The 20,393-nt window shown below is 55.1% G+C and overlaps 1 protein-coding gene and 1 long non-coding RNA gene across 15 annotated transcripts in view; both read right to left on the bottom strand.

Annotated features, from left to right (window-relative positions):
• SSBP3 (single stranded DNA binding protein 3) overlaps positions 1 to 20,393 on the bottom strand; it is a 165,260-nt gene that overhangs the window by 31,689 nt on the left and 113,178 nt on the right. For all 14 annotated transcript variants that reach the window (XM_033435440.2, XM_004273811.4, XM_033435442.2 and 11 more), the window contains one exon: positions 18,304 to 18,393. In XM_033435440.2, the coding sequence (XP_033291331.1) occupies positions 18,304 to 18,393 (90 nt within the window). The remainder of the gene's footprint in view (positions 1 to 18,303; positions 18,394 to 20,393) is intronic.
• On the bottom strand, positions 130 to 18,294 carry LOC125964741 (uncharacterized). Its single transcript, XR_007477999.1, has 2 exons — positions 669 to 18,294; positions 130 to 276 (listed from the first exon to the last, which is right to left on the bottom strand). It is a non-coding gene; the product is annotated as an uncharacterized LOC125964741 (long non-coding RNA).

Raw genomic sequence — 20,393 nt, 5'->3', positions numbered from 1 at the left:
GACAGACGTGTTGCCCACCTCCACGAGGAGGTATGGCATCTGCTGCCCTGTGCTTTATTAAACCACAAAAACGTGTTCTTCTCTTTCCACTCTGCATTCTCAACAAGAGACTGACAGGCAGGTTTAGAGAAAACAGACCTTTAGTCTTTTCAACTTGTTACCCACTCGAGCAAAAGGCTATGTAGGAGGCAGACAAAAAAAAAAAAAAGAACTTGTTTTAAGATTCTGACCTTTGTTGGGATGTTGGCTTTTCTCTTCCCCAGATGCTGCACAGATCTGGCAGGCAGGTGGAGAGGATGGAGGTGGAAGGTGAGAGAGGGCGGGAGTCTTAAAGCTGGTAATACCGAGTGTTCTCACACAGGACAACTCTCCCCCCTCCCACCCGCCCTCACACTGCCAGTGGGGCCTTCCCTGGCTTCTACTTGCTGAAAGCTTTAGAAGAACCCAAATAGGTGCATCTGGAAGCCTGCTTGGCCAGGATGACCCTCTGCATCCAGCTCCATTTAGACCATCTCCCTCACAGACCTTGGAGGCTTTTCATCCTAGGTGCTGCCCAATCAACCCTCCTGACATGCCAGAGAGATGGATACGGGCAGACATCTGAGGTGAGCAGAATATAGGGCTGGACCAGGCTGGGGGTCCCACCAGAAGCTTGGGGAGAACCATACCTGCCCAGCAGTCACCTGTTTGTTGGCAGCCCTGAAAGATCATCACTGCTTCCAATGCTCGTTCACGGGGAAGAAGAGAGGCGCAGGACAGGGGTGTGATTTGTCCAAGGCCACACAGATGAAGCTGGCAGCTGAGCCACATCACCTAACTCCAGCCCAGGGCTCGCTCTCTTCATGGTATCACGTCCCCATCCATGCAGACAAAGAAACAGGGTTTGGAAAGAACTGGGTTCAAATCCTGACTCTGCCACTGACTGCGTTTCTCTCATCAGTGAAATGGGAACGATTACAGTGATAATAACGAAGCCACACCTGCCACACGGTACAGATGGCCTTCACTTGCATCAGCTCATGTCATCTCAACTCCTCACTGGAAGGGCTCTTAACTGCTCCATTTTATATAGCCACGGAACTGAGGCTCAGCAAGGCGAAGCCACTTGACTTGGATGACAAAGCTATGAAGTGGTGGGTCCAGGCTGATTCTAGAGTCCTGGGCCGCCTAGCTGGTCCACCATTCTCCAAGCCCGTGAGCAGTGCTCCTAGAGGCTGAAGGACTTGTGGGTGCACCCAGCCACTCACCCACATACATATTCTGGGTGCTGACCTTCCATGTGTCTGGCCAGCCCATGCTGGGGTAAGGGAGGGTCACATAAGTGCAGTGGACTCGTCTTGGCCCTGAAAGCTCCCAGGCTAGCTGGGGAGAAGGATGAGGACACAGTGACAAACAGGCTGGAGTGTTGGTTTAAACTGCCATGGGTTCCAAGAGAAGGTGACAGGTAAACCAAAGCTCAGGGAGGCCACAGAACGGAGGCCAACAGGGAGCTGGGATGAGAACTGGGGGCCCCTGGCGGGTCAGAACTCTTTCCATCGTACAGTCCTGCCTCCATGGGGTGACGGCAAGGAGACCTGTGCCGAGGGGACACCCCAACTCGGGAAATCCCTGCCACTGAATCTGGGAAAAGGAAGGTGACTTGCCCACTTCCTGTCTGGGCCTCGCTCTGCCCCAGAACCTGTTAATGGACTTGCCATTCCCCTCAGACGTTACGGAAATACGTTAACTCCCGCACTTCCTTATTCTTTTTCCTGTCACTTCGGCACTGGGTGGCAGCCTCCGAGAGCCACTTAGGCAGGGCCCGGGGAGGCTCTGCTATGGACCATTCCACTAAAACCCTAGATGCTGACAGTTGAGTGAAAGTGCCTTTGCCATCATCGACGTGGTGGGGAGCAGAGTACAACAGATCCAAGGTCTCTGCAGAAAAGCACCTCAGAACCGTCTGCAGGACCCACCTATGCACTCCCCCCTCCGAAGCTATCCTTGAGAGACATGCTTGTGCACAATGGGGAAAGCTTCCTGGCATCCATCCCAGCTCCTCCAGGACATGTGAGTACGGTTTCCTCATAAGGAAAATGGGATATTCTACAGGTATTGCAGGGAGGTGGTACAGCTGACGGTGCTAGGCATAGGTCCCCAAGCTTCCACAGTCCCCACGCCTGCTGCTCCAGAGCCACTCACAGCCCATTTACAGGGCAAGCGAGAGCTAGACTTACTCTGTGGGATCGCCCTCCTCAGCCTGTTGAAAGCCCACACATCTTCCTTTGCGAAGCCTGGCCTATTCCACCCAGCCAGGTGTACTCCAAACGTGGTGCATCCTCTTTGGACATCCTGCCTTATTTGTGGATGCCACGTGGGCTCCTCCAGGGCAGTGACACAGTCCCCACGTGGACGTCCAGGGCAGGGCCTGAGCAGAGCAGTGAGGCGTGGCCAGCAGGCGGACCCCTCAGCCACAGTCAGCCAGCCCCTGGGTGGGCACATCTAACACTTTTGGGTTCAAGGAACCAGGAGGAAACGTTCGTAACAACAGGAATGACCACGCTGGTCCTCTGAGCTAAAGACTCTTGGGAGTGAGGGAGGACAGTGCCATAAAATTAAAAACCAAATAAAAAAGAAAATCTGTATTATTTTTTTTCTTTTTTTTTTTTTTTAAGGAGAAAGGTAATAAAGGCTATATGCTAAGTTTAGTATTTCCAAAACTCACGGCTCCTTCGCCAAATGCCATCCCATACTCCCCAAAGCTGCCTTCAACCTGCCTGGACATCATGGACTCTCAAACGAAACAGAGATGAGACTGAGTCCCAGGTTTTCTGGGTGCAGAGGTGGGCCAGTGGGGAGAACTCGGCTGTTAGAGCCCATGGCACTGGGGCTGGAGTCCTGCCTGACAGCCCCGGGCATGGGGCTGCTCCTCTGTAAGGAGCGAAGAATCCAGGTGACACTCTCCTTGCAGAAAAGCTGTGAGAGTGCTCTGGGAACAGCTGAACACCCCGTCATTACCATCAAGGCCAAATCTGCCTTTAGTCAGAAGGCCTTTGGGGAAAGGGGACTTGAAGTTTTAGGTTGCTAAGAAACAAAACGCTCCACACATCCCTGTTCCCCCCAGCCCCCGACTCCTGGGGATACTGGCCAGTGGTCTGGCAAGAATGCAGGGGTGGGTTTCATCAACTGGCAGCAGGAAACGGATGACCCGCATTACTGGTGACCTGTGCAATCCGCCCGTTGGGCGTGTTACTGTAACTGAGTGAATATAAAATTACATTAATTATACACATGGCAACAGGCATGCAACAGACAATCCAATTTGCTCCTTGGACACGAATGCTGACAGGAAATGCCATAAGCCCATTCTGGGGAGAGGGCCAAGGTGTGCCCGTGTGCCACTGACATCCCAAATCTGTCAGCACGATATGCCTCCACCCATAGCCTCCCTGTGGCAGGAGGCTGACCACCTGGCGGGGTCAAGGAGCTGCTGACATGCAGCTCATCTCAGAAAAAGTTATTTCTCCATTTCGATCCATGGGAACGAACTTGTCAGGGGCTCGGACAGTTGCCTTCCTATCCTGCTTCTATCTGTCCCCTCTGGGGAAGAGGCATCTTTACGTGTGTACGTGGGCAGTAGAGGCTGGAGACAGAGCTAAAGTTACCAACTCAAGGCTACAGGGGGCTGAGCTGGGCCACACCCAACCGTGGAGCTATGGCCAGGCTGCAGCACAGCCCTGAGAGCTCACAGTCAGGGGGCTGCCGGCCTCCGGGAGATGAGCCCACAGCAATCACGGCCCTCCGTGGGCACCAGGTAAGGTAGGTCTGACAAGTGGTGGTGGCCCATCTTCCTGGGATGGTGGGGAAGTTGTCAGTGAGAGGAGCAACAGTATACGACGTGTCTCCCTTGGAGTCACCTCGGCATAACCTCAGGAATCCTCAAAGCCACTGGGGTCCCCTATGTGCAAGGATCAGCAAAAGACTCATTGATTTCTGGCTGAGCAAAGGCCCCAGCTGACCTCTCCTCCTCCCCGTGCCTCTCCGAGGAGCCAGGACAGTGCTGGGCAGGTGGCGAGGGCGAGAGGTCTGTGCGCTTGTGAATCTGGCTTCCCGGGACGGGCCGCCAGGACACACCGCAGGAGGCACTCAGATCATGTTTTACTCAAGAGGTCCCATGGAGACAGAGACGCAGAATCAGCAGGCAACGGTTTTCAAAACAAAGGGAGGAAACATGGCAAATGAAAGTACAGGCGGCGTCCAAGACCTAACCACAGTCCCCCCCAATGCTGCTCCCTGAGTCTGCCCCAGCCCCGCGCACAGACGGGAAAGCCAAGCCCCAGGGACGTGGGCTCACTGGTCCCAAGTCCTGGCTTGGCGCCCTGCACCACACCCAGAGTGGAGGCTGGGGTCAGCAGCCGCACGAGGATCCCAAGAGCACGGCCACCACTGTGGCTGAGCTACAGGAAAAATCGGCAACCTATGGCTCAGGGCCAAATCTGGCCTGTCACCTGCTTTTGTAAATAAAGTTTTATTGGAACACAGCTACGCTCATTTGTGTACCGTCTGAGACTGCTTTCACGCTGTATCAGTACAGTTGAGTAGTTGTGACAGAGATCAGATGGCCCACAAAGCCTGAAATATTTACTATCCAGCCCTTCACAGAAAAAGTTTGCTGACCCTTGAGCTTAGTAATGGTTTTCAAGACTGAAGAGGGAAAAAACTGGAGTCTTTTTAAATTCTCAAGGAAAAGCAAAACAGTGCTAGATTTACTTTCTGATTTTAACCTCACATCTCTTTAATAAGATAAATGAAGCAAAAATTAACCCCATTTTACAAAGGAGAACACTGAAGTCCAGCGACACAGCATTATTTACCAGAGCCAGGATCTATCCCACTGACGACAAGAGAATGAGTGCCCGGATCCGGGGTCAGCAAACCTGAGTTCTGGTTCCCCCACCAACATGCCATGTGACCAATCTCTGAGCCCCGGTTTTCTGGGCCATTGGTCTTAAACAAGATGATCTTTCACTACTATAACACAATAACCAGCATTCATGACCAGTTGTTTGGTCCCAGAGCATCTCCTTGCTAACCATCTTCCCCGCGTTCATTCTGGCCACAATGCTGGGGAACACACTCTTCCCTCGCTCGCCAGCACGAAACATTCTGGGGACTTGATTCCAACCCTGAATTCTTTCAGCAGGTTCGTGCTGTTTGACCCTCGCCTATGCAGTGAATTCAGAAGAATTCTCTAGGGTTACCTCAGGAAAGGGTTCTATCTACCTTGAAAGGCTGTGCTTGGGGTGGGGGAGGGGCAAGGAGAGGCGACTCTGCTTCCAGCTGCTGCTGCTAAACCCTTGAGGCCTCCCTGCTGAAGATTCTTTGTATGTACCTGTGTCCACAGAACTCAGCACTCTTTCCAGGGACACAAGAAAAAGCATTAATACGCAGAACTTATGAGCAGAACCCACGTCCACCTGGCAGTGCACCCAGCCACTGGGTCCCAGCACCCTGGGCTGAGTGTGCGCTACGCGCTGGAGACACAAAAATAAGCAGTACTCTGGCCTTCCCTGAGAGAGTCCCAGGCAGTGTGGAGAGAGCAAGGTGTAACTGTGACCGCAGCAGCATTCCAACAGAGGCAGGTACCAGGTGTGCGATTACAGAACCATCACATTGCGTAGGCAGGGCATGGAAGGATGAACAGGCGTCCTCTGGCAGAGCAGAAATGAAAGGGGCTTCTGGGCTGAGACTGGCATCTGTGTGGCAGAGGCAAGAGTGGGCGTGGTGCTGGGGGGGGCCTCATGCACAAGATGGTGACCCTGGGGCTGGGACCTTCAGGCTGAGGAGTGGGGTCATTCACCTTTGGGAGCTCGTGCAAGGGAGTGGTGATCAGACCTATGTCTTGGGAAGCACACATCCATCCCACTCCTTTCCAAAGATGTTTCTGTGCCCTTCCTCGAGTTAGAAATAAAGACCTGTGGCCACTGGAAAACAGTGAGTTCACAACTGGGGTGCTAATTCCCATCTCTTGCTAACTACACATGGAGTGTGTACCTGCTCCGCCACTAAGCCACACTACAGCCCTGAACAGCCAGCCCTCTTTAATGTTGGCGAGGGTTTCCGAGACCCAGTCCCAGCCATGTGGGTTTCTGGCCGACATCCGGATAGCACACTCTCTCCTCCCAGACGTCTACTGGTTGCAGTAGAGACCTGCTCTGTGGGTAAGTGGGAGAGGCAGAGACACACCCAGGATCCAGAGCCATGCCAATCCCGCAGAACACAGGGAGGACACGCCTACCTTGCCAAGAGAACCAAATCTCCCCCCCAGCCCCCAACAAAAGACTGCCTTTTGCTCTGAAAGTGGACAGGGCTGCAAAGACGCATCCCACTCCTGCCCGCCAGCCTCCACGCCACCTCTTGCCAACACTAAGGCTCCACTGTTCATCACGGCAGCGCAGTGAAGGCGAGGTGCATGCTAAAAAGGCACTGCCTCGTCCACCCAGATAATTCCTGCTCGACTTTAAGCTCTCCGGGCACATGCGTGCACACAGCCTTCCTGCCCTACCCCCTTATGCCCAGACAGACGATCCAAAAAGTACAGATTCGTCCTACCAACTAGGACAGGGAGACCAAGGCTGTGGAAGCCATAAATCCAGATGCTAGAATTCAACCCCAACTGTCCACTGGGCAGAAGAGGGCTGAGAAGGAAAACAGGAAAGTTGGCCAAGGTTTCCCCTTTAGTTTTGTGGCTTCCAGGATGACTGGGTGGTTTCTCGTGCCTCTTCTCCCCTGAGAAGCTTGGGGAATGGCCCAAGGTCTTGTCTTCCTTCCTTGGCTAAGGAGAAGCAACAGGATGGGGTGAGGGAAAGAACCAGGACACTGGGGAGAGACGGGCTGAGGAAGCCCGCCCACTGTCACCCAGGCAGTGGGCTTTGAAACCTGGAGCACCTCAGTGGCAACACGAGGGGCAGCCATGTGGAAGAGCTCTGGATTCATGGGCCAGGGGCACGTCTGCAGTCCCCTCCCAAACTCCCCAACCTCACCCGTAAAACAGGCCACCCCACCTCCCCACAGACAGCCACAGATACCGAGCGTCCAGTACTTCGTCCAGTGCTGGGGACCAGCCCTCACCACAGGGCAGCTGCCGATACACAGAGCTGTGCTCAGATCCTCTCCGCCCCAAAGAATCCTTCAGGAAGCCCCTCTTTCCCTGACTAGACCTTCCTATTACCCCACTCCCAGGGAGCTGCCCCCTTGCCCACTAACATGTAACCTGTCCGAATCTGAGCTAGTCTCAGGCTGGACGCACGGCCCTCACCAACCCCACCTGATGTGGGGTGCTCTTCAGCCAACTCCACAAAAGTCATCTGGCCCCTGAAGTGCCCCCCAAAGCCCTTGATGCCCCCAGAGGACAGGGCCTGGGCTGCTTCTGTTTACCACTGCACCTCCCATGTCTACTCCTTCTAACGTTACATTCTTCTGATGGGCAGACTGAGGCCCAGAAAGATAAAGGCACCGCCCCAGAACAGACTGCAAGTCTCCAAACTCTTAGACCCTTTCCATAACTCCAGAATAAGTCTCTCGGAGTTAGATATTATAATTGCTCTCAGGAAGGGGCACTTAATCAGATTCACATTTTGGGTGTACATTTTTTTACCTTGAGGCATGGATGGGACAAGACTTTGTCAAAGTCTTCTTGAATAAAAATGACTCGAGATTGAAGAGGCTTCAAGGAGGGGAGGGGAGAATTCTGCAATCTGCAGAAGAGGCCCTGCAGACGTGCTGGGCGGGGCAGGGCTGGGTCTGAGAGCAAAAGCTCTGGCCCTTGTCCCAGGAACCAAGAGCTGGTTCAACAACAGGGTGAGGGTAGCAGGGGCTAGATCACAAAGAGGTCTGGATGTCGTAAAAAGAGCCTGGACTTTATTCTTTTAACGAAGGGATACCACTGACAAGAAGAAGACCACTTGACGGAGGGGATGAGCCACTCCACTGACCTGCAGAGAGCCCAGGCTGGAGTCTGCCACGCAGACCAGGAACACCTGGCGCCAGGGACTGCCTTGCCTCCCAGCCCTGGGAGCCGAGCAGGGCCAGGCGGAGAGCTGTCCCTCCTGGATGTATGTGGAACGGATGCCCAGAAACCAGCCCCTGGGAAGGAGCCCTTGTGAAGACACCTGATCTGCCTTTCATTCTGAACACATTCCCAAACTCAGAGCTGGTGAAGCAGGTAGAGCTGTTCCTGTTTCACAGGTGAGGAAACTGAAACTCCAGTGATACCCAGGTGAGTCACTAGTGACAGAACTCAGGAGTAGTCAGCCCTCCACATCCACGGAGGCAGAACCCGACGACAGGGAGACAGACTGCACTTGGCCATTTGATATAAGGGACTTGAGCATCCACAGACTTTGGTGTTGGTGAGGGGTACTGGAACCAATCTCCCCGTGGGTACCGAGGGACAACGGCAGAAGCAAAGACCCAGCCCCCTGGGGGAAGAGCTGACAGTAACTCACAGTAGCAAGCTCACCCTGATGAGCTTGGCAGGAACGGGGCCAGAGGCTTTTGGACATACAACCTGCTTTCCTGCTTCCACCTCCGCTGTCAGCTCCTGTCGGTGGACCAGGGACAAGGAGTCAAGGTGGCAGGGCCCAAGGGGACCGCCACGTGGGCAGGGTTAAGGAAGGTGACACGTTAGGGGACCAAATAAGACCCGCTGCTTAGCAGGTGCCAGAAACGTCAGTCTAACCGAAGGGTTAAGCACTAAAAAGCCAATCAATCTCGAGAATACCCCGAACCTCTGCCACACTTCACTGCCACCAAGGCTGTACTGAGCCCGAGATTCCTTATGGAAAAAGAAGAAAACTCACGGCGACCCTTGCTCCTGGTTGAGCTGAAGACCTACCTCCATCCTGGCCTCTAGTTCGCAGAAAAGAACAGCCCAGGACACCCCTGCCTGTATCCACAACACAGGAGAGCCAGTGTTTACCCGCGCCAGGCAGGGCTTCACAGGCATCATCTCGTGGTGTCCTCATATCCGCCCCAAGAGGTAGTGGGTATATCTTCACCCCAACCTGTCAGGTGAAGCAGCTGAGGTTCACAGAGTTTAATGGACTTTCCCAAGGCAACCAACATGCCAACCCAGGCTGCATGACCCCAGGGCTGTCAGGAAGCACGTTTAGAGAGGGTGAGGGAGGGATGGGACACACAGGGGGCAGAGGAACTAACAGGCACGTGGAAGCTCCAGGGGCCCAGCCGCTGGGCTTCTGACCATTGGTCAACACTGGGTCACGTTTCCACGGCAGTAATAAACCATCACTGAACATGAGTGTATAGTCAATCCTCACCAGTGTTCTGGAAAGGAAGCACTGCAATGTGCCAAACAACTGCTTCCCAGCACAGCCGAGGAGAGCAGTGCCTAGAGAGCTCGGATAACCCGCCCAGAACACGTCACCAGGAGTGGCAGTGGGCTGTCTTGCTCCAAAGCCCCTGCTCACAGCCACTGAGCATTGACAACCCTCTTTGGCCAGGCCTCTCCTGCAGCTGGGTGCCCTCTGCTCCCCTCCACTGCAGACACAGCTAAAGTGGTGTCCCCAGGGTCAGGGAGCCCCTTAGAGAGCCCAGCACGGAACAGACACTTCATGAAAGCCATGGCCCCACCCGTGCTCTTAAAAAGTCTAATCCCACCCCTTTTGGTCTTAGCAAGAGATGGGGCTTCCTGGAACCCAGGGGTGGGCCTAGGCCAGGGGCGTCACTGATTCCAAGGCCTTCGTTTAAGGGAAGGAGCTTGTCAGGGAAAGGTCAGCTGGGGAGTTAATCTAGGCAGAAACAGGACATGAACCCCAAATCCACACTATGGGTCTCCTGCTATGTCCCCAGCTCTTAGAAGAGCACCTCCGCAAGATGAGAGGAAGCCCTCTGACCACCCGGTCTGGGCCCAAGGCCCCGAGCCCAGCCCAGACTCCTCAAAGGGCACTTTCCTTTCAGGGCAGCACGATCTTATTCAGGGGGTCTATCTCAATCCACGTAATGCCAAGGTGTGTTAATTCCAGGATTCCGCTGGAATTCCCTTCCTCAAACCTCTTCTGCTACAGGGCTGAGAAATTTGATTTTTTTTTTTTTTTTAAGGAAAAATACCTTCAGCATGATTTGTGGAGAAGGAAGCAAGAGCTGAGGAAGGTCTACCCCACCCCCTGCCCCCCACCCATGAGAGGTGGGGAAATCTTCTGGGGGAACGGAGGCACCCACGGCAGAGCAGCTCTCCAGCACGGGGGGAGAAATGCAATTCTAAGAGAAACCCAGGTCCAAAGGGGAGAAGGATAAACCAGCCCAAGCTCTTAACAAACCAGAGGTGAAGGTGCTGCTGACACCAATCCTCGGGCATCAGATCCATAAAAGTCAGAGACTCGGGCGTCGGTTTAGAGCTCAAGAGAAGAGGCCCAGAGCTGGGGGGGGGGGGGGGGGGGTCGTGGCCCCGGGGGTCTCCCGGGGCGGGAGAAGCAGCAGCTGAGCACAGCCCCCGGGCCTCCCATGTCTGAGGGTCCCTCCGGAGCCTCTCCCCTGCCTCTCCCTGGAGAGGGATTGGAGCCAGGACGGGTCTGGGGCAGCAGGGGCAGGCGGCAGGGCTGGCTGCAGCCCACGCGACCCCGGGTGTGGGGCTGGCTCCACGACAGGGGGCGGTCGAGGCCTGAGGAGCCGCCGGGTGCTTTGTTACTGAGCAAACCTCCCAGGCACTGACTGCTGATGCATAGCTAACAGGGTGGCAGACACTGATTTATGTTCAACTTTCCATTTCATCAGCGAGAGTGGAGTTCACATTTTGGGGAGGGGGAGGCGGCCTGCGTGTGCAGACGCAAACATGCCCACGCGTGCACTCAGGCACAAGCATCGGTCACGGCGGCAACTTTTTTTCCCCCTTTTTAGGAGGAAGGGCGAGGGGGCGAGGCAGCCTGGCACGTCAGGAGTAACCTTTTGTCCACGGTTGCTAGGAGCCCCGGCCGGTCATCTGCCGCTGGGCAGACGTTAGGCACCAGGCTGGTTGCCGGGCGGGGCGGGAGCACAGACTGACCTTTGTGGAGGTAGTGTTGGCAAGAAAGAAAGTCTTTTTCCCCCCTCTCTCCTGCCCTGGCCTTTCCGCACAGGCCGGGTGAACGTGGGGCAACGTCTGCGAGTGGGTCCACAGCAGGGAAGGGAGGAACAGCACGGTGCACAACGCTTCAGAGTGGCAGGGGTTCATAAAGGCCTCTTGGGCACCCCTCGCTAGAGTGATGAGCAAACTAAGGTCCAGACAGGGGAGGGTGGCCACCCAAGGAGCAGTTTGGCAACAGCGGGGCTGGACTCAAAGCAGGCGTCCACCTCCCAGGGTAGGGGTCTTCAGGCTTAAAGGCTGCCCCTGGCTTCATCTCAGTAACGGGAGGGGCGGGGGGGGGTTCCGCTGTTGCAGGCAGCAAGTCAGTTTGGAAGAGGCGGGGGCTCGGGGTGGGAACAACAAGCGCTCCCACCTCCAGCCGTGGCCCAGGGCCCAGCGTTTGCGGCGCCCCGCCTCTGCTCTAATCCTTCTCAGCGGGGGTGACCCTGCCTTCTGTCAGTCTGGAGGCAGACAGCAGGGTGAGGGGCGGGGACGAGGGGGTGCTTCTGTCCCCCGGAGGACCCCGCCTGCTCACCCGGGACACAGCTCCTCTGTCCGCTCCCATGGACCGGTGCACCTATCAGATCCCCTCCGCCCACAGGGAAGCAGACAGGGCAAGGGGCTGGGGTCAGAGAGCCGGCCCAGAAAGGGGAGGAATCTGCTCCCCAGCAGACAGGGAGTTCCTCAAGAAGCTCCGAACCTCACCACCCCGCCCAGGCCTCTCTTCCCTGAGCAGCACTCTGGCCAAGCTGAGCCTCGCGTTCCTCACCCAGACAGTGGGAATGCTAGCAGCTCTCAGGCCTACCTGACAGGCAAATGAGATCACAGACGGGGCGCCTTCGCTGACCTGGAGGGTGCTCCACCAGCAACTATGAGAGGGCTTCGGCCAGTTCCACTTTAGGACCTGCGAGCACGGCTGGGGAGGCCAGGAAGGGCTGGCTTGGGCAGCCACGGGACCACATACGGGGTCTCGTCCCCTGCAGAGGGAAGGCTCCAACAGGGTAGGAGGTACCGGACACTCGGCAAGAGGCTGACTCTCAGCCCCACACCTGCCTCCTGCTCTGCCCTACCCCGCACCTCAGTCCAAAGCAGGCCTCCTCCTGGCCCTGCTCCCCGTGCCCCGCGCCCCCCGCCCCAGCTAAAACATCCAGCGAGGGGTCACCCGTCGAGGGCAGGGGGCACCAGCCACCGCACTCAGTCACCACTCCAGCTCAGGCCTGGCCACCTCCCATGGGGACCACAGCCTGGGCTTCACACCTCCATGCTGGCCATCCTGCCATGAGCCCAGCCCCTCTAGGCCACTGGTGCTCTTCCTGGGACCATGTCACTCCCCTTCTTAGGGACCTTCCACGGAGCCCCTCTGTCTTTAAGTTCAAGTCCTTCGTGTGTCTGTCTGGACCTCCTGCCATCCCAAACTTACCCCTTCACATCCACGCCCAGGCACACTGGCTCCTCTGTGTAATCACCCCTGCCTCCTTCACCAGACAGTCTGTGTGAGCCACTGAGGGCAGGTTCCCTGGCTGCCTCCTTAGTCTGCAGTGCTCAGCACGGCTGGGTGGCTGGGAGGCTGGGAGGTCGCTGAGCCCTTAAGAGACCATGTCTGGCCGATGAGCTAACAACAAGCTGGGGCCAGGCCTCACATGGTTCTAGCCTCAGATTCACCAGCTGTCCAGTGGGGATCTGGGCCCTCACCCATCAAGTCCTCCCTAGTAGCAGGCTTTGAAAGCCACAAAAACAAGGTGGTTTAATTCTTCCCAAGTCTCCCCTAGTCCCAGACTTGCCCTCATCAGCACAGAGTAGTCCTTCCTGTTGCAGCAGCTTTCTGGCAGGAAGAATGTCAGCTCACTCTGCTGCTGCCTGCTTCCCGCTGGACAGGAAGGCAGGAAACGGCCCAGCTCTTGCGAACTGCCCGAGCTGCTGCTGCCGGCATGTTCTCATCTGCTGGGCTTTGATCTTCCCTGGAAACACATCACCCCACCCCAAGGCTCACAGTCCTCAAGGATCTCTGCTGGGCATCTAGTCTCTGCTTGGTTACCACCAGTGTCAAGGAGCTCACTACTTCATCATTAAATGAGCAGGTGGTAGAAATGTCTTCCCTACAAAGACTTCAAGTGGTCTCCCTCTCCTTTTCTCAGAAGGATCTGCGATCTACGGGGCTGACCTCACAGAGGCAGGGCTGAATATCTTCTACATGGCAGAACTTCAGATACTTCAAGTCAGTCATCAGAGCCCTCCTGAGGCTGCTTCTCTCCCAGAGAAACCCCAGCTACTCCAGTGCGAGATAAGCAGAGAAGTGTATCCTATAATCTCAACAGCAAAGGACCAAGGTCATGTGTACCTCCCTCCCTCTTATTTCTGGATCATTTCTCTGCTTCCTGGGCTATACACATCATTTGTTTCTTCTCCTCTCTCCCCCTGTGACGGGGAGGGGTTCTCTGGGACAGACCTCAACCTCCTTCAACGGTGGGTGGGCTGGCCCAGCAGAGACGAGGACTCACTGGAACAGGGGACATGTCAAGCCCTACATGTCCCCCACCGTGGCGGAAAGTCTCTAGGCATGTTCAGAGCAGGAGGGGCTGGGCTTGGCAAAGGGAGCTGGGTCCCCCAGGGCTGTCTTTTCCAGAGAAGGCACAGTCTGTAGACCTATGACTTCTGCTGGCATTTGAATGGAAACATTGGCTCCTTTTGAGAGAAGATGGCTAGAGTTTCTCCTTCTCCTTCCATTATTTTTCCCCCCTTTTCTCTTGTGCTCTATTCTCTCTTCGTCTCTTAGACAATCAGACATGTACCTACATTAGGACTCTGACTGCTGTGGAAGAACACGAGAATCAGAAACCAGGAACCTGGGTTTAGGCTCTGATTCCAGCCCTCGGTTGATAACTTTGGGCAGGTCATTCACCTTTCTGAGTCTCACTTTCCCAATCAGCCATGCCTCCTCTGCAGAAACGCTGTGATCAGAATGAAAGCAGGCTGCATGTCCAAAAACACTTCATAACTGAAAACAATTATTGGAATTTAAAACAAAACAAGAACAAAAACAGCCTGTACCCAATGCTCCCTTCTCCGTGACCCCCTGCCCTCCTGCAGTTCTCCAGCTCTGGACCTAGAAATCCTCATTGGATGGTGCCTCCCTTCAAACCACCTTAGGGCCAAGGAGCTGGGGACCCACCCAGACCAGCAGGCCTGGCCAAAGCCAAGCTGAGTTTGCCAGATGTGCAGCCCAACTGACTTCAGCTGCGTGAAAAAAAATGCCACTGCTTGATTATGTAAAATCCATCTGGATCCAAAGCAGAAAATCCAAGTGGGAAGGGCCCTCAGAGACCATCTGGTCCACCCTGCTTTGTCTACTGCTGAAGAAACTGGGGCCCAGAGATGGGGAGCAACTTGCCCAAAGTCACTCAGCAAGCACATGGACAAGCAGGGGGCTACAACACGTGTCCTCGGGCTCCAGAACTCCAAGTCCTTCCCCACTCTCCACACCACCACCCCTGGACCCGCCTAGCCTGGTCAGAATGCTGGACCTAGAGCTTGGGGGCCGGTTGGGCTCCACTCCTAGTAACACGAGCAACACAAACTCAGTTCAAACATTTCCTGGGTCCCCAGTGCACACCAGGTGCTGGGATGCCAAGATTGAGGCGGTCTTTTTGTAAGGAACACAAAGAATTAGAATGTCCTTGCTACGGTCTCCCATGACCCGTAGAACCCCACAATATTCCCCAATAGTGAGGTGTGGCCAGGTCAGGTCCCAAAACATCTCCCCGTCGGCCCTCAGCTTGCTACCAAACACATCTCATGCCACAGGACCACGGGCACTGTCCGCCTCGGAAACCCCAACACCGAATAAGGAAGAGCAAACAGATGGGACCTAATGTGAAGATGGCCAAACCTTCTGACCCCAAGTGGAGCCTTGCAGCCTGGCAGTCAGAGGCCTGAGGCAGTAAGTCCTCTGTGTTGCTTTCTAAGGGGCCAGGAGTGGGGGTGAAAAGCTGGTCCCTCACACCCACCTTGGAGTCCTCAACTAAATTTAGCACCAACTAGGGTTGGAATCCTGACCAGAAAACCGGGCTGGCCACCTTGGGACAGGGTTTGGCCAAAGCTGGATCAGCCAAGCCAGGCTGGCTCCTTGGTGCAAAGCCCCTCCTGCAGCAGAGCTGCCTGCCAGGCCGTGACCAAGCAGGGGAAGAAGTGCAATTGTTGGCAGGAGATAAAACCCTCGATACCATCTCTACTTCCCTCCTAATATCAGAGTGGCTGCCTGCAAGGTGCGCGAGGGTCAGGGCCGGCAATCAATAGCTAATACTCCTGCTGGGAGACGGCCTGCTCCGGAAATGGGCAGCCACTACCTCCTTCCAGAGAGATATCCTTTCCCCGCAACAGTGACCCAGCCTGAGCAGTTCAGCACCCTGACTAGGGAAGGACCTCGTCCACCTTCATCTGACTGATGGAGAAATGATGCCCCTTGGGGTGGGAGTAGGGGTAGGGGTCTAGCCAAAGTCACCCAGGAAGCAGAGAGGGTGGGACACAGCCCCCTGGCTCAATGATCCAGGAAGCTCTTGATGGTTCACCCTGCCTGGGGATCAGAGAAGACCTCAAGTCAAGAGGGTGGGTCCAGGAACTCCCCTGGCGGTCCAGTGGTTAAGAATCTGCCTTCTAATGCAGGGGATGCAGGTTTGATCCCTGGTCAGGGAACTAAGAACCCACATGCCGCAGGGCAACTAAGCCCGTGCGCCACAACTACTGAGCCTGTGCGCCACAGCTAGAGAGCCTGTGAGTGCCGCAACCACTGAGCCCACATGCTCTGGAGCCCGCACACCACAACTAGAGAAGCCCACGCCCCACAGCGATGAGCCCGCACGCCGCAACGGAAGATCCTGCATGCTGCAATGAAGATCCCACGTGCTGCAACTGAGACCCGACACAGCCAAATAAATATTTAAAAAAGAAAAAAAAAAAGGGGGTGGATCCGAAAGTTACCTCTGTTTGATGGTAGCTGGTAGTGGCTAAATAAGGACAGGAATCAGTCTGGGCTTTCTGACCACACACCCCTGAACGTCACATGGGAGGGCCGAAGAAGTATGTCTGGAATTAGGCCTTAACCATGGACAATTGTACCAAAGCAGGAAGTTGGGACCTGCCCACGTATCAGGCAGACCTCTCCTTGCCCCAGACTCAGGCCAAAGAAGACGACGACGGCCTATTTAAAAAAAATACAGCTGGCTGTTGTCCACCTCTCCTGCCACAGTGGCCTGCACTGGGCACCCAGATGCCAGCAAGCAGCCTCAAGAGGGATGCACACAGGTGGAGCCTGGTACCTGGGTGAGCTCTGCCCACTAGGCAGGAGAGCCACATCCGCACTGTATGAAGGGCAACCATGGCATCATTGGTGAGGATATGTGAGCCTGGGAAAGAAGTCCCAACCAGAGAGAACACCATGGGAAAGACCACCAGCTGGGCGCAGAACACCCGTCTGCAGTGGCCAGGAAGACGGCTGCCCCTTGGCATGGATGGCCTTCTCAGTCAGTAGCCCCTTGGGTTTCTCCTCTGGGGGAAAGGGAGAAGCCTGTCAGGCTCCTGTCTTTCTTGGGTTCATGGGTTGCCAAGGCTTTGAACGTCTCACTCTCTCTTGGAAGTCTGGCCCCTCTTCCCAATGTCTGTGGCCTTACCCCAAGCCTCACCCGAGGCAAGGCCTGGTCTGGTCCAACCTGAAGCCTATACACCCATTTCCATCCCCGGGACAAGGTCCCAGTGTGGACCATATGCTAGGAATGCATATAGACACATGCATGGCCATCCAATGTCTTGAGTTTCCATCCCTAAATCCCTCTTACTCCTCTCACTGCCATCTTGGTAGGCGACCTGCTGTTTCTGTTGGAGAACACCCATATTTCACTGATTCCCTTTCCTGCCTGGTATGTAGCATGTCCTAACCCTCCTCTCCTGGGAGTTAACATCAACCATGATGTGAGACCTTGCAAAGCAGAAGTGTCTTCCAGGTCACCTCCCATCCTGGGAGGAGGTCACGTTAAAATCCCCAAGAGGTGCCTGTCCCATTTTTGCTAAGATACCTCCAGTGCCAGGGAGCCCCTGCCTCCTGCGGCCCACGGCTCACGGCGAGATGCACACGGCGCGAAATTCCGGCTGTCACCAAGCCAAAGGCTCCTCAGACTTTGCCTCACTGGTCCCAGTTTTGAATTCATGAGCTACACAGAGAAATCTCTGCCTTCTCTTCTAGACAACAGCTCTTTCCCTATTCTTATCTGGAGGAGCTAACCTTTCAAAAGGTGTGAGGAACTCAGGCAGATTCTCAAACCCGGCCGGAGACAGGTTGGAAAGAATGTCACACTCAAGAGCTTCATCATAAAAGTTCCTTCCAGCCCCAGACACCGATCTCTCTCTGACAGCCTTTCCCAGTCTCAGTCTGGTTTAAATCCAAGGAGTTCCCGGAGGGGACAGCGGAGGTGGAGGAGGAGGCAGGGTGAGGGTGAGGCAGGTGCACCCACCCCAGCAAATCAGAAAGCCACCTCCCCACACCCCGCACCCAGACAGCCCAACAAGGTGTCTTTCAGAGAAGACCAGGCTCTCAACCCACATGAGAGCTGCTCCTGCCTTGGCGGGCAGAGCACGGGCACAGATGCTTGTGGGACGCCGTCTGTGATCACACTTGGAAAAAATCAAGTGGTTAACCAGAGGGAAAGGATTCCCAGACCTGCCAGGATGGTGGGGTTTTGGTTTTTTTAGATTACGCCTAAGGTTTGTAGTTTGGACAGGCAAAGTAAACAACGACAACGACAGCAGCAACAAAACAGAAACAAAGAACAGTTTACTTGTTTAAAAAAGAAAAAAAAAGCCTTTTGTTAAAAGACAGCTCTACACGGACTTGGAAGCAGCCCGCCACTGCCACCGCCCTGACCAGGGGCGGGCTGTGTCGTGAGTGCGAAGCTGGTGTGAAGAAAACAAACTCCGGCAGAAGTGACAGAGCACAGGCAGGAGGGTGTCTGCTCTCCATCTTTCTTTTCTCCCCTCCTCGGTTTTTGGAAGGGGTGGAGAGAGGGACAGGATGGGAAGGGTCTGAACCAGCATAAAGCAACTGTATTTAGACCATGGCAAACTGAGCTACCACTTACTTCTCTCTCTCTCCCTCCCTCCCGCCTGCCCGGGGCCTGGCCTGGAGTGAAAGGAGCAAAGGACGGAGGCCCAGCACGTACCTGAAAGAAACCTGGCGGGATGGGGCCTCCCGGCATCCCATCGTTGGGGGGAATGTTGCCAAGCACCGGGCTCGGGGCGGCGGCTGCGCTCTGTGGGGAAGAGAAGGTGGAAAGTGAGAGGCTGCACCCACATCGAGAGACGGGGAGTTCCCACCCCCACCCCACTACCATCTACCCACGTCCTCCACAGACTCCCCCCCCCGCAAACACCACCTTCCCAGGTGTGTCACTCAGTGGGCGAGGGATGAACTCTCTGAGCCTCCATTTCCTCATCTCTAAAACGGAAGGACAATGCCCACCACGTGCGCACACACCCTGCCAAGCAACAGTAGCTGTTATTAACCAAGGATGCCCTGGCTTCCCCCTTGGCTGCTTTGTGAAGCTCCTTCAGGGCAGGCGAGGTGCTTCGTAAATGCCTGTGCCCTCTCCAAGAGGCCGGCATGTTGTACAGAGGAGAAGATCAATAAATACCCACGACGTAATGAATAAACAGACAACCCAGCTGGGAAACGTCCCCAGAGAGGGTGGGGGCAGACAGGCACGTTTTTGGCACCGTCTGGGTCCTGGGTGCTGTGGATGAGGTAGGCCACACGATGGGGAGACTGTCGTTACTTTTCCTTTTAAATGCTGCTATTCTGGCATTTACCTGGTACATCTGCCTCAACAAATGCCTCCCGGGGTGAACAGACGTTGCTCTTCCCAGCCTGGCCTCCTTCCAGACAATCTGTGTCCCACCTGTTCACGTGGCCGGCATGTCTGTGCCTGGCCCTGTGCTCACATGGGAGGGTGAGGCTGATCAGGAAGCCCCAGGCCTGACTGGCCCACCTGGGCCCTGCTCCTCCCCACTGACTCTACACCTCCCAGGGGCTCCTCCTGCAGGAAGCCCGCCTCCAGCCTTGAAGGTTCCCACACCCCACCACGACTGAGCCTCTGAAGCTGCATCACCAATCATCTCCCAGGGGTCTGACTGGTTCTCTGGGATGAGAGCGAGCCCCTCGGGGTCAGGAAACGAAACAAATGCAGCCTGCCATCAACACCTTGAAGGAATCACTTCTCTTGTCCCCTCCTCAGCCAGAAAACAGGACCCAGAACTCCTAACTTTCAACTTGGGTGGAAGGGAATAAGGGAATATGTGAATCTCCCAAACACACTGCATGCAGCAAGAAAATGGACAGCCCTGGGAATCAATACATTGGGGTTCAAGCACTGTTGCCTGTACTAGCAAGGGACGACGATGGCAAGCCACTCTGCCCTTCTGCACTCGTTTCGTGTCACTGTGGTCCTGCCTGCTCATAAGGGTTGGGGAGGATTAAGCAACGGGATGGGCTGTGTTTTGTAAGCCAGGAAAGCTGGTAATGTGGAAGCAAAGAGGATTCAGCAGGCCCACAGTGGCTGTTTTAACAGACCCCAGGTAAAAAACAGGGTGGGATGGGGCTGGCTACTCCGGCCCAACCTTTCAAAATGATTCGGCGTACAGAAAAGCAACACTCCCTGTAAAGAGATTCTGCCAACTATCCTGTAATGTGTTACGAACACCCCAAAACACCAGGATCAGGTCTTCCCATTCCCACCTCCTCAGCTTGGAGGAGAAGCCACACGTAGCCAGGCCGAGCCCCTGCCCCAGGACTATCCAGTATGAGGGTCGCCTGGGGGAATATGCCAGGTTATCCATTAGCTGCATTGTTTGTTTGTGGCTGGTGGTTCTGTGAAAATGCAACTTTTTATGATTTACAGCCAACGATTACTCCCCAGCAGCACAGGCAGAAAAGTTTTTTTTTTTTTTTAAATAGGGTGAGGTAAACATCCTCTTATATTTTCTTCAAGTTCTTTCAGAGATCGGTTTTACGTTTAACTCTAATCCTTCAGGAACTTATTTTGGTAAAGAATATGGATTTTACTCCTCAGTCAGTTGGCTCAGTACAATTTTTCCCACTCATTTGAAATCAGAGACAAAAATTCTTACACAGGCATGGGTCTGTTTCTGAGCTTTAAAAATTCTGTCCTGGACTTCCCTGGTGGCGCAGTGGTTAAGAATCCGCCTGCCAATGCAGGGGACACGAGTTCGAGTCCTGGTCCGGGAAGATCCCACA

This window comes from Orcinus orca, chromosome 1, assembly GCF_937001465.1.
Source record: "Orcinus orca chromosome 1, mOrcOrc1.1, whole genome shotgun sequence".
In the NCBI taxonomy this organism is placed as follows: Eukaryota; Metazoa; Chordata; class Mammalia; order Artiodactyla; family Delphinidae; genus Orcinus; species Orcinus orca.
Note: the sequence above shows the minus strand (reverse complement) of the source record. Positions and strands in the feature narration are given on the sequence as shown.